This window comes from Chiloscyllium plagiosum, unplaced genomic scaffold (genome assembly GCF_037043375.1).
Source record: "Chiloscyllium plagiosum isolate Xiang-an unplaced genomic scaffold, Cpla_swu_hap1 HiC_scaffold_17, whole genome shotgun sequence".
Taxonomy (NCBI): domain Eukaryota; kingdom Metazoa; phylum Chordata; class Chondrichthyes; order Orectolobiformes; family Hemiscylliidae; genus Chiloscyllium; species Chiloscyllium plagiosum.
In genome coordinates this window covers 64,543,816-64,560,624 of record NW_028270155.1, presented here as the reverse complement: position 1 = coordinate 64,560,624, position 16,809 = coordinate 64,543,816, and the positions used below count along the sequence as shown (strand labels likewise).

The 16,809-nt window shown below is 48.5% G+C and overlaps 1 protein-coding gene across 1 annotated transcript in view; it reads right to left on the bottom strand.

The window, feature by feature from the left end:
• The window catches only part of LOC148147396 (uncharacterized), a 33,753-nt gene that overhangs the window by 13,043 nt on the left and 3,901 nt on the right, over positions 1-16,809 (bottom strand). The window contains exons 2-3 of the mRNA XM_087995615.1: positions 15,490-15,939; positions 2,550-2,694 (exon numbers count right to left, since the gene is read on the bottom strand). Coding sequence (XP_087851741.1) covers positions 2,550-2,694; positions 15,490-15,939 — 595 coding nt within the window. The remainder of the gene's footprint in view (positions 1-2,549; positions 2,695-15,489; positions 15,940-16,809) is intronic.

Sequence of the window (16,809 nt, the reverse complement as noted above, 5' to 3'; positions counted from 1 at the left end):
TCCGCTGCAGCCGGTGTGGCCTCCTCTATATTGGGGAGACAGGCCGCCTACTTGCGGAGCGATTCAGAGAGCACCTCTGGGCCACCCGGACGAACCAACCCAACCACCCTGTAGCACAGCATTTCAACTCCCCCTCCCACTCCACCGAGGATATGCAGGTCATTGGACTCATCCACCGCCAAACCACAACAACGCGACGGTCGGAGGAGGAGCGTCTTATCTTCCGACTGGGAACCCTCCAACCACAGGGGATGAACTTGGACTTCACCAGTTTCTTCATCCCCCCCTCCCCCCACCTTGTCTCAGCCGAATCCCTCCAGCCCGGCACCGCCTTCCTGACCTGCAGTCTTCTTCTTGACCTCTCCGCCTCCATCCTACTCCGACCTATCACCCTCACCTTGACCTCTTTCCACCTATCACATTTCCAACGCCCCTCCTCCAAGTCCCTCCTCCCTACCTTTTATCTTCTCCTGCTGAACACTCTCTGCTCATTCCTGAAGAAGGGCCTGTGCCCGAAACGTCGAATCTCCTGTTCCCTGGATGCTGCCTGACCTGCTGTGCTGTTCCAGCAATAAAGTTTCAACTTTGATCTCCAGCATCTGCAGACCTCACTTTCTTCCCAACTCCTATACTCATTACTTTAGCCAAGAAAGGCAGGCTTACCAAATGCCTTCACCACTACCCTATCTACCTGTGACGCCAACTTCAAGGAACAATGAACTTACAACACAAAGTCTTTGTTTGGCAAAACTCCCCAGGACCCTGCCATTAAGTATTTAAGAGCTGCCCTGATTTACCTTACCAAAATGCAACACCCCCTCACATTTATCTAAATTAAACTCCATCTACCAATCCTCAGCCCATTGGCTGATCTAATCAAGGTCCTGTTGTACTCTGAAATAACGTTCTTCACTGTCCACTACATTACCAATTTTGGTGTCATCTGCAAACTTGCTAATCATATTTCCCATATTCGCACCCAAATTACTTTATATAAATGACATAAAGCAGAGGACTTAGCAACAATCCTTCTGGCACACAGGATTCCAGAATGGCTCCACCATTCGATACAATTATAGTTGATTTAATGTGATTGCATTTTACAGTCAGTCCAAGGGGGAGAGGTGCCAGTCCAAGAGTGTCATTTTGAATTTAAACAAGAGCAGTTATCAGGGCATGAAAGCAGAACTAACAAAAGTGAACTGACAATTTAGATTCATGGGTAGGCTAATAGAGGTACATTGGCAAACATTTAATGGGATATTTCAGAAAGCGCAGAATAGATACACTCCAACCAACAATAAAAATTCAAAAGGATGGATCCAGCATCTGTGGTTAATTAAAAATAAGTCAAAGATTGTATCAAAGAAAAGACATAATTGTACAAAGATAGGTGGCAAGTCAGATAATTGGAGAAAATATAAACTACAGCAACAAATTACTAAAAGCTTAATAATGAAAGAAAGATCAGAGTACAAGAGAAAATTAGCCAAAAATATAAAATGAGTTGTTTTCAGATATTGAAAAAATAATTTTAAAAGATGAGATTTGTTCTGATAGAAATGGAGTCTGAGAATTCTTAGTGGAGGTTAAGGAGACTTGAGAGACCTGAACAGATATTTTGTGTCAGTCTTCTCCAGAGAGGAAACAAGTAACGTCCTGGAAAGAGTAGATGAGAAATTGAAAACGAGGAAGGATCTCAAGGTAATGACAGTTTACCAGGGAAGGAGTTCTGAGTACTATTTGAGTTGGAACAGTAAGTCGACAACTCCCCAGATCCGGATGGATTTTATCCTAGGATCTTGAAAGCTAGTGAGATAATTGATGCATTGGTTTTAATTTTCCCAAACTCATTAGATTCAGGGAAGATATATTTAGATTGGAAAATAGCTAATGTAGCTCTTTTATTTGAAAAAGGGAGAGAAGAAGCACAAAACCTACAGGCCAGGTAGCTTAACATCTGTGATAGCTTCTAACATCTTCCTTATCAATAAAGATGTTAGAACAAAGAACTTGGATACATTCAAGGTAATGAGGATTTGAACTGGAATAAATTAGTGGAATGCACTGTTTGGATACGTTTGTGTTGGGAATAGAAATTATAAAGTGCCAGAACACATTTCTAATGCATTTTAAATGAATTCTGCCTTTTTTGGAAGTTTTTACTGAAACTAACATGTCACTTGAACTAGAAAGAACAGGGATATATTGTATCCACTTGTGCAGAAACTCAGAAGTAGATGAACAATGCTCACATTGTTAAGACACAGAGAAACAGAAAGACCAACTGTGAATCTTGTAAATTTTCCACTCCCTCTTCTAGTCCCTGGAGTGTACCTGTGTTGAAGTTAACAAACTTGAAGAAAGTTGCCTCCATCATGAGACACCTCGCTCTCTCTCTCTCTCTCAAAAAAGTAGCTTGTTTCTAAGCTGAAGGACCTCCTATTGGACCATCAGGTTTGATGTCAGCGTCATATCCACCATTCACTAGAATGTGCTCTTTCTGGATTGTTATCTTTAAGCAGCTTTTCTCAACTTTTAACACTTACCTGCCTAAAATGTTTCCATCACATTCCTCCAGGATTCTGTTGGCAAATAATATTGCCAAGCAAGCATCATTTAGTTTCGGATGCCTTTTCCTTAAGAATTCAGTCAATTTGCATTTTTGAAATTTGCAAACAGGCAATGTTGATTCTAATAGAAAAGAGTTTAATATATTAGAAACAATTAGCAGGAATTCTAATTCCAGTACAAACATTGAGATTAAATTTAACAAATCATACAAAGGAGAATACATTGGCAAAGGTTAAGATCAGAGTTATAGAGTCATGGAACAGATGTTATGGTCTAACTAAGAGAAAGTGAGGACTGCAGATGCTGGAGATCAGAGTCAAGTGTGTGGAGCTGGAAAAGCCCAGCAGGTCAGGCAGAATCTGAGGAGAATTGACATTTTGGGCATAAGCTCTTCATCAGGAATGAGGCTTGTGGGCCAGGGGAGCTGAGAGATAAATGGGAGGATGTGGGGCTTGAGGGTAAAGATAGCTGAGAATATAATAAATAGATGCAGGGTGAGAGTAATGGTGATAGGTCAGAGAGGAGACTGGAGCGGATAGGTGGGAAGGAAGATGGACAGATAGGACAGGTCATGAAGGCGGTGCAGAGTTGAAAGGTTGGAACTGGGATGGGGGGGGCGTGGAATTGAAGAAACTGGTGAAATCCACATTGATGCCATGTGGCTGCAGGGTCCTGAGGTGGAAGATAAGGCATTCTTCCTCCAGGTGTTGGGTGGTTAGGGTTTGGTGAGGAAGGCCCAGGACCTGCATATCTTTGGCAGAGTGAGAGGGAGAGTCAAAAGTATTCAGCCACAGGGTGGTGGGGTTGGTTGGTGCAGGTGTCCCATGGATGTTCTCTGAAATGAACTACAAGTTGGTGTCCTGTCTGCCCGATGTAGATGAGTCCACATCGAGAGCAACAGATACAGTAGATGATATGTGTGAAGGTACAGGTAAATTTCTGTCGGATGTAGAAGGATCCCTTGGGGTCTTGGATGGAGGTGAGTGAGGAGATGTGGGTGCAGGTTTTGCATTTCTTGCATAGGCTGGGGAAGGTACTGGGAGTGGGGTGCAGACTGTTGGGGGTGGGGTGGATCTGACAAGGGAGTTGCAGAGGGAATGGTCTCTCTAGAACACACTTAAGGGTAGGGAGGGAACTATATCCCTAGTGTGGAGTCTGTTAGCAAGTGGCAGAAGTGGCAGTGTATCTGGATGTTGGTGGGGTGGAAGGTGAGGTATAGGGGGGCTTCTGTCCTTGTTGTGATTGGAGGAGTAGGGATCAAGGGCGGAGGTGCAGGCAGTGGATGAGATGTGCTGGAGGGCATCATTGACCATGTGGGAGGGGAAATTGCGATCTTTGAAGAAGGAGGCCATCTGGGATGTTCTAGGGTGGAATTGGTCCAACTGGGAGTAGATGCAGTGGAGGCAGAGAAATTGGGAATAAGGGATAATGTGTTTTTTACAGGAGGGGGTTTGGAGAAAGTGTAGTCCAGGTAGCTGTGGGAGTTGGTGGGTTTGTCGAAGATATCAGTGTTGAGTCGGTTGCTGGAGATGGAGGTGGAGAGGTCCAGGAAGGCAAGGGAAGTGTCTGAGGTGGTCCAAGTGAATTTGAGGTTGGGGTGGAAGGTGTTTGTGAAGTTGATGATCTGTTCAACCTCCTCATGGGAGCACGAGGTACAACCGATATAGTCATTGATGTAGCAGAGGAAAAGGTGGGGAATGGTGCCGGTGTAGCTGTCGATGATGGACTGTTCCATGTACCTGATGAAGAGGCAGGCATGGCTGGGGCCCATATGGGTGCCCATGGCTGCCCCTTTGGTTTGAAGGAAATGGGAGGATTGGAAAGAGAAATTGTTGAGGGTGAGGACCTGTTCAGCCAGACAGATAAAAGTGCAACAGTGGAAGGGTACTAGTTGGGATGGCAAGAGAGGAAGAAACGAAGGGCTTGGAGGCCTTCATCGTGGCAGATCAATGTGTACAAGGACTGGATTCCATAGTGAAGATAAGACGTTGGAGGCATGGGTGGTGTCCCGAACGTAACTGGGCGTGCAGTCACCTTGGTTTCCAATCATTCCAATTCACTGGCCAGGATTCCTCGAGAGGACAAAGACAGACTCCCAGGTAGAGGTGGTGAGTGGTACTCCATGTGAAGCACCAGGGCTCCTCTGGCAGGGGGTGAGGGGGTCCATCTGCCATGGACCAACCAGAAGCCTCAAACATTTACTCCAGTTGTGCCTGGCAGAGGACCCCACTGAGCAGACATCCTGACACGTGCACATCCTCCCCAGGTTAGCTTGGACTGTGAACATGAGGAGCACATTGTCAGCGTACGCCAAAAGAAGCAACTCCAGGCCCAGCCCATACAAAGCTAAACCAGAGGTGTAGGAATGGGTCCACGCAGAGCAAATAAAGCTGGATACATAGGGGGCAGCCCTGAGGGATTCCTCTCCCAAAGCCTAGGGGTGCCATCAGGGACCCATTAACCTTCACTAGACACTCCTAGAAGTCAGATCTGGGCGACAAAGTGTGTCACAAACCCAAAAGCTCAGAGAGTCCTGAACAGATACTCGCGATCCACTCTGTCGAACAGCGGTTCCTGATCAAAAGAGGGCTGGCCAGCCCTCTGGGAATATGGACCAAGTGAATATTGCTGTGGATGCTCCAGCATGGGACGGTGTAGGACTGGTCAGGGTAGATCATATAGTCCAGTAAGATGCAAAGGTGAGTTGAAAGTGCGCTGGCTATAATTTTGTAGACTGGACTCCAATTCTTTAACAAACAAAGATCCTTCTTCTCAGGTAGCACAGTGATGATGACATATTCCTCCAGGACCTGTGCAATATCACCCATCCAGGATGTCCCAGCATGCCCTGAAGAATTCCACGGTCAGCCCGTCCAGCCCTGGGACTTGCCCCGGTGAGATGTTGGAGGGCACCAGGCCGGTCCTCCAAGCTCAGAGGGGCATCGAGCCTCTCGGCACCTCTGGCAGATCCTCCCACAGAACTTTGAGAGTTTCCTCGATGGACGGATTGGAGAAGAGATTGGTACAATAATCACTGGGAGCCTGATGCCCTCTGGATCCAAGAAAAGGGATCCGTCATTGGCTAGCAGCACAAGGAGTTGCTAGGAGCCTGGAACCCAAAGGGATGCAGATCCTGAAGCATGGCCCCCTTCTCGTCATACATCTCCCACTGGGCTTGGTCCACTTCGGGCTGCCCAAGACATGACTCCAGGTCAAGCACCTACTTTTCCAACTCCTCGATTTCTGCCTCTTCGTTAACCCCCATGCGTCCTGCTGACAGAAAGCATGCGCAGGTTCTTGCCCACATCCCACCATAGTCTCAAGGAGGGGAGTCCCCTGTGCTTCCTTCTCGAGTCAGTACAGAAGTGATGGGATGAACTCCGGAACCACTCATCCTCCAGCAGCAGGTTGTTAAAGTGCCAGGATACCGACCTCACCCTGGCTCTGAGTGGAATGAGCTCCGCCCACACCAGTGAGCAGCATGGTGGCACAGTGGTTAGCACTGCTGCCTCACAGTTCAATTCCCGCCTCAGGCGACTGACTGTGTGGAGTTTGCACGTTCTTCCCGGGTCTGTGTGGGTTTCCTCCGGGTGCTCCGGTTTCCTCCCACAGTCCAAAGATGTGCAGGTCAGGTGAATTGGCCATGCTAAATTTCCCGTAGTGTTAGGTAAGGGGTAAATGTAGGGGTATGGGTGGGTTGCGCTTCGGCGGGTCAGTGTGGACTTGTTGGGCCGAAGGGCCTGTTTCCACACTGTAATGTAATCTAATCTAATCTAACCAGGTTGTGTTTGGAGAAGTCACCTGCTGCAGGGAGGCCTTCAGAACACAGGAGGCCTGTGCCCTGGAAATGTAGAGTGGTCAAATCTCGAAGCACTGACCCCAGGCTTCACAAAGGTGAAGGCAATGGAATTGGTATGGAGATTTCACCAGCCATTTACCAAGTAAAAGGTCTTAACCAAGTCCCTCAACATCCCTGAGCTTTTCTGGGTACTGCCATGCACCCACTTCTCAAGAGTGCAATTGAAATCTCTCCCAAGGAGGATGAGTTCACCCTCACCCATGGAGCTAAGGAGAGTGGACAAAAATCTTAGAATCCCTACAATGTGGAAACAGGCCCTTCAGCTCAACAAGTAGACACTGACCCTCCGAGGAGTAACCCACCGAAACCCATTCCTCCTACCCTACATTTACCCCTGACTAATGCACCTAACTTACACATGCTTGAACACGATGGGCAGTTCAGCACAGCCAATTCACCTGATCAGCACATCTTTGAACTGTGGAAGGAAACCAGAGCACCTGGAGAAAACCCACGCAGACACGGGGAGAATGTGCAAACTCCACACAGTCACCCGAGGCAGGAATCAAACCTGGGTCCGTGGCACTGTGAGGCAGCAGTGCGAACCATTGAGCCAGCGTGCTGCCTAAGAAGTGTGCCTGCTCATGTCCCATCCAAGACATGTATACATTCACAAAGTGAAGCACTGTGCTTCTGAAACTAACCGTGAGTTGGAGCAGGCAGCCTTGAACACGCTCCCTGATCCTAACCAACTCCAGTTGAAAAAATAAACCACCAGTTAAAACAATTAAATCGTACCTATTGAGGGAGGTGGGGAAGAGACCTTTTTCCCCTCCACTCCCTAAGGACGCTGCAAAAGAAATCCCTGGCACTGCTGCTTCCTGTTCTTGCCCATTCCTGGGGCCACCAACAGCCGCAGGGCAGACATGACTACCAGCGGTAGAGAATTTTTACTGGTCCATAACCAACAGGCCTCTGTCTCAGCGAGTAAGCAGCTAAAGTCCTGAAGTTCCCCGTTGGAGACAGGAGGGCGCCTTGTCCACGAGCACCATGTCTCTCTCCGCCTTGCCTCACTTGGCAACGGCCACGACCAACGCCCTATACTCCTCCAAGTCATCGCATCTGACCCCTGACCTAACCCCCCCCGGCCCCCCCCCCTCAATTGCATGCACAGTCCGGGGTCACCAATTGGAAGCAACCGCGGATCCTTTGCAGGGCCATCTAAGCCTTGGAGTGTTTCAGACTCAAGCAGATCTTTGACTAAATTGTCAGGACCCCTCCTGGCAGCAGTGGTTCAGAAAACTGCTCCACTCTTGGCACCAGGCAGCCCTCGGTGTCTGGGAAAAGATCTTCAGTAAGGGCAGACGTGCCCTACATGAAGGCCTGGTAGGTAGTGAGGAGGCTTACTCCTTCATCACTACCATCCAGGTGCCCTGAGGGTAACTATCCCCAGGGCCATCCCCAGACAGTGCAGACAGCACCTTGAGGCCTTCCAGTTCATGCAGCATGGGCAAGACCTCAGTGGCAATGCCCACCTCAGCCTCCGAGGTGCCTGTCCTAGTCAACGTGGACTGCGGGGATGGTGGTGTCCCTCTCTCCTAGTGAGGACAGAGAGAACTTTCCAGGGGATGTAACTCCCTCATCCCCAGGGGTGGTCTTGTTAGTAATGGACTGGCACCCCCGTCACTCCGACCCCAAGGAATGGTGCCCTATCCGGGAGATGAGGGTACAAGCAATGCCTCCATCTCTCCACTATTCTGCTGCTCTCCCAACCTTTCTTCTTTTCTTCTGTAGGTTTCGGGTCACACGAGGGGTGAGGGGAAACTGGGGGGCACCACCTGTTCACATGTGCACTTATTATCAACAGGCAGCAGTCACTGGCAGCAAAACACAATAGTATAGGCCACAGCTAGGAAGCCATAATCTGGAGAGGGCCCAGGCTTCAATCTATCACAGGCTCCAGCTCCAAACCACAGTCAGTCACAGACAATGGCTTAGGCCCCAAACCATTATTGTCCAGGCCTGAGTCCCCCAACTAAAGTAAGACTCCAGCTCCAGGAGAAAGCCTCCCAGCAGCACGCTGGATAGAAAAGTTCAGAAACATCCATGCTCCAGTAACCGGCCCTGCTGGGCAACAGCTAGGAAGAAATGCAGGGCACTACACTTGGCACAATAGCAGACACAGCCAACCCCAAGCCCTTTCCAGCAGGCAGGCTGCAGCACCCAATAACCCAGGTCTCCAGGCCCCAATCAACTACAGCTGCTCTTAGTTGCGACAGGTGCTGTCAACCCGGCCTCCAAGTTCAGACAGCAGAGTGCAGCCTCCCAGTACACTGCCCCTTTCAGGAAAAAAACACCACCAACCTCTGCCTCCCACCCTAACACTAATTTTGATTGATTGAATCATTTATGTCATGCGTATTCCACATAAAATGTAAACTGAAAAGTTTCCACCAATGCTCTCAATGCCTTTAGGGAGTGGTGGACACCCCAGTGGGTGGAGTTCTTTATTAGCCACGCAATTATATTTTGATTTAATTGCGACCCTCCCCCTTCACTTCATTTCATGTAAGCCTTGCCCCTGACAGGCTCTGCTTGTTTCTAGTTCTCGGGCCACTGGTATGTCTTTCCTGGGGTTGAAATATTGAAGATGCTGAAACGTTTATACCATTGCCATGAATTGACATCATTCTCGTTAACTTAAATTAGAATAAAAAATACAGAAAGCTAATTTAAAGGCAGTCCAACGTTTGCTTCTCTGCTGCCAGAGTCTCGCTCTGTAGTACACCAGCCCACACGACACTGCCAACCCAGAGTCCCACTCTGAACTACACCAGCCCACACTACACTGCCAACCCAGAGTCCCACTCTGAACTACACCAGCCCACACTACACTGCCAACCCAGAGTCCCACTCTGAACTACACCAGCCCACACGACACTGCCAATCCAGAGTCCCACCCTGAACTACACCAGCCCACACGACACTGCCAACCCAGAGTCCCGCTCTGAACTACACCAGCCCACACTACACTGCCAACCCAGAGTCCCACTCTGAACTACACCAGCCCACACTACACTGCCAACCCAGAGTCCCACTCTGAACTACACCAGCCCACACTACACTGCCAACCCAGAGTCCTGCTCTGAACTACACCAGCCCACACGACACTGCCAACCCAGAGTCCCGCTCTGAACTACACCAGCCCACACTACACTGCCAACCCAGAGTCCCACTCTGAACTACACCAGCCCACACTACACTGCCAACCCAGAGTCCCACTCTGAACTACACCAGCCCACACTACACTGCCAACCCAGAGTCCCGCTCTGAACTACACCAGCCCACACTACACTGCCAACCCAGAGTCCTGCACCAGACTACACCAGCCCACACTACACTGCCAACCCAGAGACCCACACCAGACTACACCAGCCCACACTACATTGCCAACCCAGAGTCCCACTCTGAACTACACCAGCCCACACTGCACTGCCACCCCAGAGTCCCACACCAGACTACACCAGCCCACACAGCACTGCCACCCCAAAGGTTACACTCCGGACTACACCAGCCCACACTGCACTGCCACCCCAGAGTCCCACACCAGACTAAACCAGCCCACACTACACTGACAAACCAGAGTCCCACTCCGGACTACACCAACCCACAATACACTGCCACCCCAGAGTCCCATTCCGGACTACAGCAGCCCACACTACACTGCCACCCAGAGTCCCACGCCGGACTACAGCAGCCCACACTACATTGCCAAACCAGAGTCCAACGCTGGACTACACCAGCCCACACTACACAGCCAACCCAGAGTCCCACTCCAGACTACACCAGTCTACACTACACTGCCACCCCAGAGTTCTGCACCAGACTACACCAGCCCACACTACACAGACAACCTAGAGTCCCACTCCAGACTACACCAGCCCACACTACACTGCCAACCCAGCGTCCCACTCCAGACTACACCAGCCCATACTACACTGCCACCCCAGAGTCCCACTCCAGACTACACCAGCCCACACTACGCTGCCAACTCAAAGCGCCACTCCAGACTACACCAGCCCACACTACACTGCCAACCCAGAGACCCACTCCTGACTACACCAGCACACACTACATAGCCAACCCAGAGTCCCGCTCCAGACTATACCAGCCCACACTACACAGCCAACCCAGAGTCCCACTCCAGACTACACCTGCCCACACTTCATTGCCAATCCAGAGTCCCACTCCAGTCTATACCAGCCCACACTACACTGCCACCCCAGAGTCCCACTCAAGATGACACCAGCCCACACTACACAGCCAACCCAGAGTCCCGCTCCAGACTACACCTGCCCACACTTCATTGCCAATCCAGAGTCCCACTCCAGTCTATACCAGCCCACACTACACTGCCACCCCAGAGTCCCACTCAAGATGACACCAGCCCACACTACACAGCCAACCCAGAGTCCCGCTCCAGACTACACCAGCCCACACTACACAGCCAACCCAGAGTCCCACTCCAGACTACACCTGCCCACACTTCATTGCCAATCCAGAGTCCCACTCCAGACTACACCAGCCCACACTACACTGCCATCCCAGAGTCCCACTCAAGGTGACACCAGCCCACACTTCATTGCCAATCCTGAGTCCCACTCCAGTCTACACCAGCCTGCACTACACTGCCACCCCAGAGTCCCACTCAAGATGACACCAGCCCACACTACACTGCCACCCCAGAGTGCTACTCCGGACTACACCAGCCCACACTACACTGCCAACCCTGAGTCCAGCTCCAGACTACACCAGCCCATACTACACTGCCCCCCCAGAGTCCCACTCCAGACTACACCAGCCCACACTACGCTGCCAACCCAGAGTCCCACTCCTGACTACACCTATCCATGCAACACTGCTAACCCAGTGTCCTGCTCCAGGCTGCACCAGCCCACACTTCACTGCCAACCCAGAGTCCCACGCCAGACTACACCGGCCCACCCTTCCCTGCCACCCCAGAGTCCTACTCCAGAGTACACCAGCCCACACTTCACTGCCACCCCATTGTCCTGCTCCCGGCTGCACCAGCCCACACTACACTGCCAACCCAAGATCCCCCTCCAGACTATACCAGCCCACACTACACAGCCAACCCAGAGTCCCACTCCAGACTACACCTGCCCACACTTCATTGCCAATCCAGAGTCCCGCTCCAGACTACACCAGCCCACACTGCACTGCCAACCCAGAGTCCCGCTCCAGATTACACCAGCCCACACTACACTGCCAACCAGAGTCCCACTCCAGACTACACCAGCCCACACTACACTGCCAACCCAGAGACCCACTCCGGACTACACCAGCCCATACTGCACTGCCAACCAGAGTCCCACTCCGGACTACACCAGCCCACACTACACTGCCAACCCAGAGACCCACTCCGGACTACACCAGCCCATACTGCACTGCCAACCAGAGTCCCACTCCGGACTACACCAGCCCACACTGCACTGCCAACCAGAGTCCCACTTCAGACTACACCAGCCCACACTGCACTGCCAACCCAGAGTCCCACTCCAGACTACACCAGCCCACCCGACAATGCCAACCCAGAGTCCCACTCCAGACTACACCAGCCCACACTACACTGCCAACTCAGTGTCCTGCTCCCGGCTGCGCCAGCCCATACTACACTGCCACCCCAGAGTACTGTTTTGGGCTACATTTTTGAAGGCACAGCGTTGGTATTTTCTGTATGTACTTCGTTAAGGTGTTTGACAAGGTTCCTCATGGTTGACTGATTAGCAAGGTTAGATCGCAGATTATGGGGACAGCTAGTCATTTGGATACAGAATCGGCTAGAAGTTAGACAACAGAGTGTGGTGGTGGAGGGATGCTTTTTGTACTGGAGGCCTGTGACCAGCAGTGTCCCACAGGGATCGGTGCTGGGTCCATTGCTTTTTGTTATTTATATAAATTATTTAGTTGTGATTATAGAAGGTATCGTTTGTAAATCTGCAAATGACACCAAAATTGATAGCGTAGTGGGCAGCAAAGAAGGTTCCCTGAGTACGACGGTACTTAATCAATGGTCTAAAGTGGCAAGGAGTGGCAGATCGTATTTAATTTCGATAACTGTGAGGTGTTACGTTTTGCTAGAGCAAATCAGAGCAGGACTTATACACCTAATGATAACGTCCTGGGGAGTGTTGCTGAACAAAGGAACCTTGGAGTGCAGGTTCATAGCTCCTTGAAAGTGAAGTCCCAGGTAGACAGGGTGGTGAAGAAGACATTTGGTATGTTTTCCTTTGTTGGTCAGAGTTAAAAATCACACAACACCAGATTATAGTCCAACAGGCTTATTTGGAAATACAAGCTTTCGGAGCACTGTTCCTTCCTCTGACAAGGGTGCAGCACTCCGAAAGCTAGTATTTCCAAATAACCCTGTTGGACTATAACCTGGTGTTGTGTGATTTTTAACTTTGTCCACCCTAGTCCAACGTTGGCTCCTCCCCATCTTTATTGGTCAGTGCACTGAGTATAGGAGTTGGGATGTCATCTTGCAGCTGTACAGAACATTGCTTAGGCCACTTTTGGAATGCTGTGTTCAATTCTGGTCTCCTTGCTATACAAAGCATGTTTGTTAAACTTGAAAGCGTGCAGAAGAGATTAATAAGGATCTTGCCAGGGTTGGAGGGTTTGAGCTGGAGGGAGAGGTCGAATAGACTGGTGTTATTTCCTCTGCAGCATTGGAGGCTGAGGGGTGACCTCATAGAGGTTTATGAAATCATGAGGGGTATGGATAGGGTGAATGGTCAAGGTGTTTTCCCTAGAGTCGGGGAGCCCAAAACTAGATGGCATACATTTAAGGTGAGAGGGGAAAGATTTAAAAGGAACCTTCGGGACAACTTTGTCACACAGAGGGTGGTGCATGTATGGAATGATCTGCCAGAGAAAGTGGTGGAGGCTGGTACAGTCATATTTAAAAGGGATCTGGATGAGACTAGATTAATTTAGGATATCTGGTTGGCATATATTTAAGGGTCTGTTTCCATGCTGAATGTCTCTTTCATCTTATGACTGTATAACTTACTGGTGTTAGACTCACAGGTCTGTCGTTCCCAGGCTTCTTCCTCTAGCCTTTCTCAAATAAAGGCATGGAATTAGCCACCCTCCAATTCTCTGGCACCTCACCTGTGGTTATTGATGAGACAAATATTTCTGTCCTGCAATTTCTTCCCTAACTTTCCACAACAACCTGCAACACACTTGATCAGGTCCCAGAGATTTATCAACCTTTATGTTTTCGAAGATCTCCAACACTTCCTCTTCTGTAATGTGAACTATTTTCAAAATATCAATGTTTATTTCCCTGAGTTCTCTAGCCTCAATTTCTTTCTCCACAGTAAAAACTGACGCAAAATATTCATTTCATGTCTTTCCCATCTCCTGCGGTTCTACACATAGGCAGCTTTGCTGATCTTTAAGGGGGTCCTATTCTCCTCTTACTTAGTTTTTTGTCCTTAATGTATTTGTGGAATTCATTTGGATTCTCCTTAACCCTATTTGCCAAAGCTTTCTCATGTCTCATTTCTGCCCTCCATATATGCTTTTCGGGATGTTCATGAGCAGTCCCTAGACATGACTGAGCAGACTCCTGTCTGCTGTCTTTGCAGCTCCCTGAGTGTTGATCCATAATTCTCCTGACTGCTGCTGATGACCTGACTGGACTGACTGCTGTCCATTCCCCTCCCTGCAGTCAGACACATCCCCTGACTGTCACTGGCCCAAGTGGACAACTGACCGTGGTCACGCCCCTGGACTATTGAGGGAGTTAGAAAGCCACAAAGGGATTAGTTCCATGTTTTACTTCTCTGCCAAGGCAGACTGGGGACTCAAGGGTTAAACATTCCACTACCAGAGAGACTCACTGTAGTAATAATTGCATGTCTGTCCTCTTATAGAATAGACATAACAGCTCAGTAGGGAGGAGGCTGACTGAATGTTAGAAAAGGAATCCATTGGAGACACACATGTAGATTCCTCTGCAGCCTTAGGCAGAGGTATTTGTCTTCCCCAGACAAGACTGACAGCCTTGGCCACAACCCTGTTAAACTGCCTCCCACTCCCATTATCATAGTTCCCCTCTGTATTAGCATAGGTATGTGAATCCCTCATTGAAAACAGGCAAAACCCTTCTGTTTTACTGTCTTCCCATCAATACATGATCATAAAGAATGAATATTCAGTCCCTGTAATCCATTCACTTGTTATCACAGAACGTTGACATTCACTCGGCTTTGTAATTTTATAATTGCCTATTTTAAACTATGTAATGACAATCAACCATGTGATTGATAGACCTTTTGTTTAATTCCTATAAAAATACTCTCTTTGTTTGTAAAGCAGAGATTCATGGAGAAGTGTAACCACAAGTAGACACACAGCTACTTTTGGGGACATTGAGAATCTCTCACCAGCTGTCCCATAATAAAGCATCTACCATTGTCCTGAAACTGGTATCGCCCGGATTTGTAGAACCAAATATACATCAACACTATGACCATGACTAATTGTACCAAGATCCACTGATAGACCATGGCTCTCCTTTACTCGGACTGAGGATGAGTTATACCCAGTTTCTGACATGACCACTTGATTGAACGATTATGCAGTTGGCACATGCTGTAGGTAGTAGATTGAAGTCCCGGTGTGTGCTGTACAGCAAGACAAGTCCCAATGCACCCCCACCTACCAACCGTCTGACTGCAGAGCTTGGATACAGTGTCTGAATATCCAGAATGGGGAAGATGTGATGGAGAGCATCATTCTCTCATTTACATTCTTTGACAGACTGACATTCATGTCAAGGTCAGGAATATTCTGCCTGATCGGACCACACCCCAGAATAACAAGGAAGTATTCATTAGGGGAGGGTGAGATGCACAGAGCTGAGGACAGGGAGTAGCACATCCCCCAACTCCTCTTATAGTTGTAGGAGAGACAGAGAAAGCCTGGGCCCGTATTTCTATTTTATTCTTTATCTGTGATAAACCATGGTGTATTTTAAAACTACATGTGATTCACAATGTGTCAGTTATTATTCTACTCACCACATGCTCCTTCAGATCCAGTAAATTCCAAATAAGAAGCATTTTCCATGTGAACTGGACTGATGTCTGACTGATTTATGTAAATAATGTCTCTCAGCAACAGTGAACTCTTGTGTGAACTGCTATTGGTGAGAGTGAAATGTTGACAACATTTCCCTCCAGTGGACATGGCAGTTAGATACGACTTTCCAATATCACCACGGGTTATGTAGAGTTGGCCAACGGATCCTTTCCAGGTGATGCAGATTTCTGATGAAGCTGCAGGTGTAGGTGCTGCAGGATCTTGTGTCCAGGAAGATGAACCATTCCCAATGAGATGAGCTTCTATTTCTAAGCCTGTTTTCTTTACAGACACTTTCAATGAACATGGGTCTGGGCCAATGTAGTGATGAGATTTATTAATGTGACTGTTCAGGTATCCACAAACTGTAAACTCAGCACCAACTATTGCTGCAAATACAATCACAAGGTAAACGTTAATCAGCCTCTTGGAAACAGAGTGAGAATTTGAGGGAGTAGGAATAAGTGGATCTTTTTTAGTCTGGCTAGGACACCACAAGGGCTGGTGCTGGGGCCTCAACTCTTTCCAATTTATATAAAGACTTGGATGAAGGGACCAAAGTATGTTTCCTAACTTTGCTGATGGCACAAAGACAGGAAGGAAAATGAGTTTTGAAGAGAATACAAAGAACTCGAAAAGGGATATAAACAGGTTAAGTGAGTGGGCAAAAATATGGCAAAGGGAATACAACATGGGAAAGGATGAAGCTCTCTGATTTGGCAGAAAGAATAACAAAGAAGCATATCATCGAAACGATGAGATGTTGCAAAGCTCTGAGATGCAGAGAGATCTGTGTGATGCAGGATGTGAATTGCAGGAGATTAATAAGCAAGTACAGTAAGCAATCAGGAAAGCAAAGAAAATATTGTGGTTTATTACGAGGGAATTTGAATGCAAGAGTAGGGAGGTTAAGCTTCAGTTCCACAGGGTATTGGTGAGACTGCATCTGGGGTACAGTATTGGTCACTGCACTTATGGAAAGATGGTAATGCATTGGAAGCAGTTCAAGCAAGTTGACGAGACCGATACCTGGAATGAGCGGATTGCTTTATGAGGAAAGGCTATACTGACCAGACGTCCCTAACACAGCAGTATCTCCCAATAACCCCACTTAACTTTGAATGAATCCCCATGACTAAGCCAATAACCATACACACACACACACTCTAAAGCTGTAAATCAACACATTATTTACACTTGTATCATGTTAATCACTTTCAAGTAACTCTTAATTCATTCCTATGAATGAATATAAACAG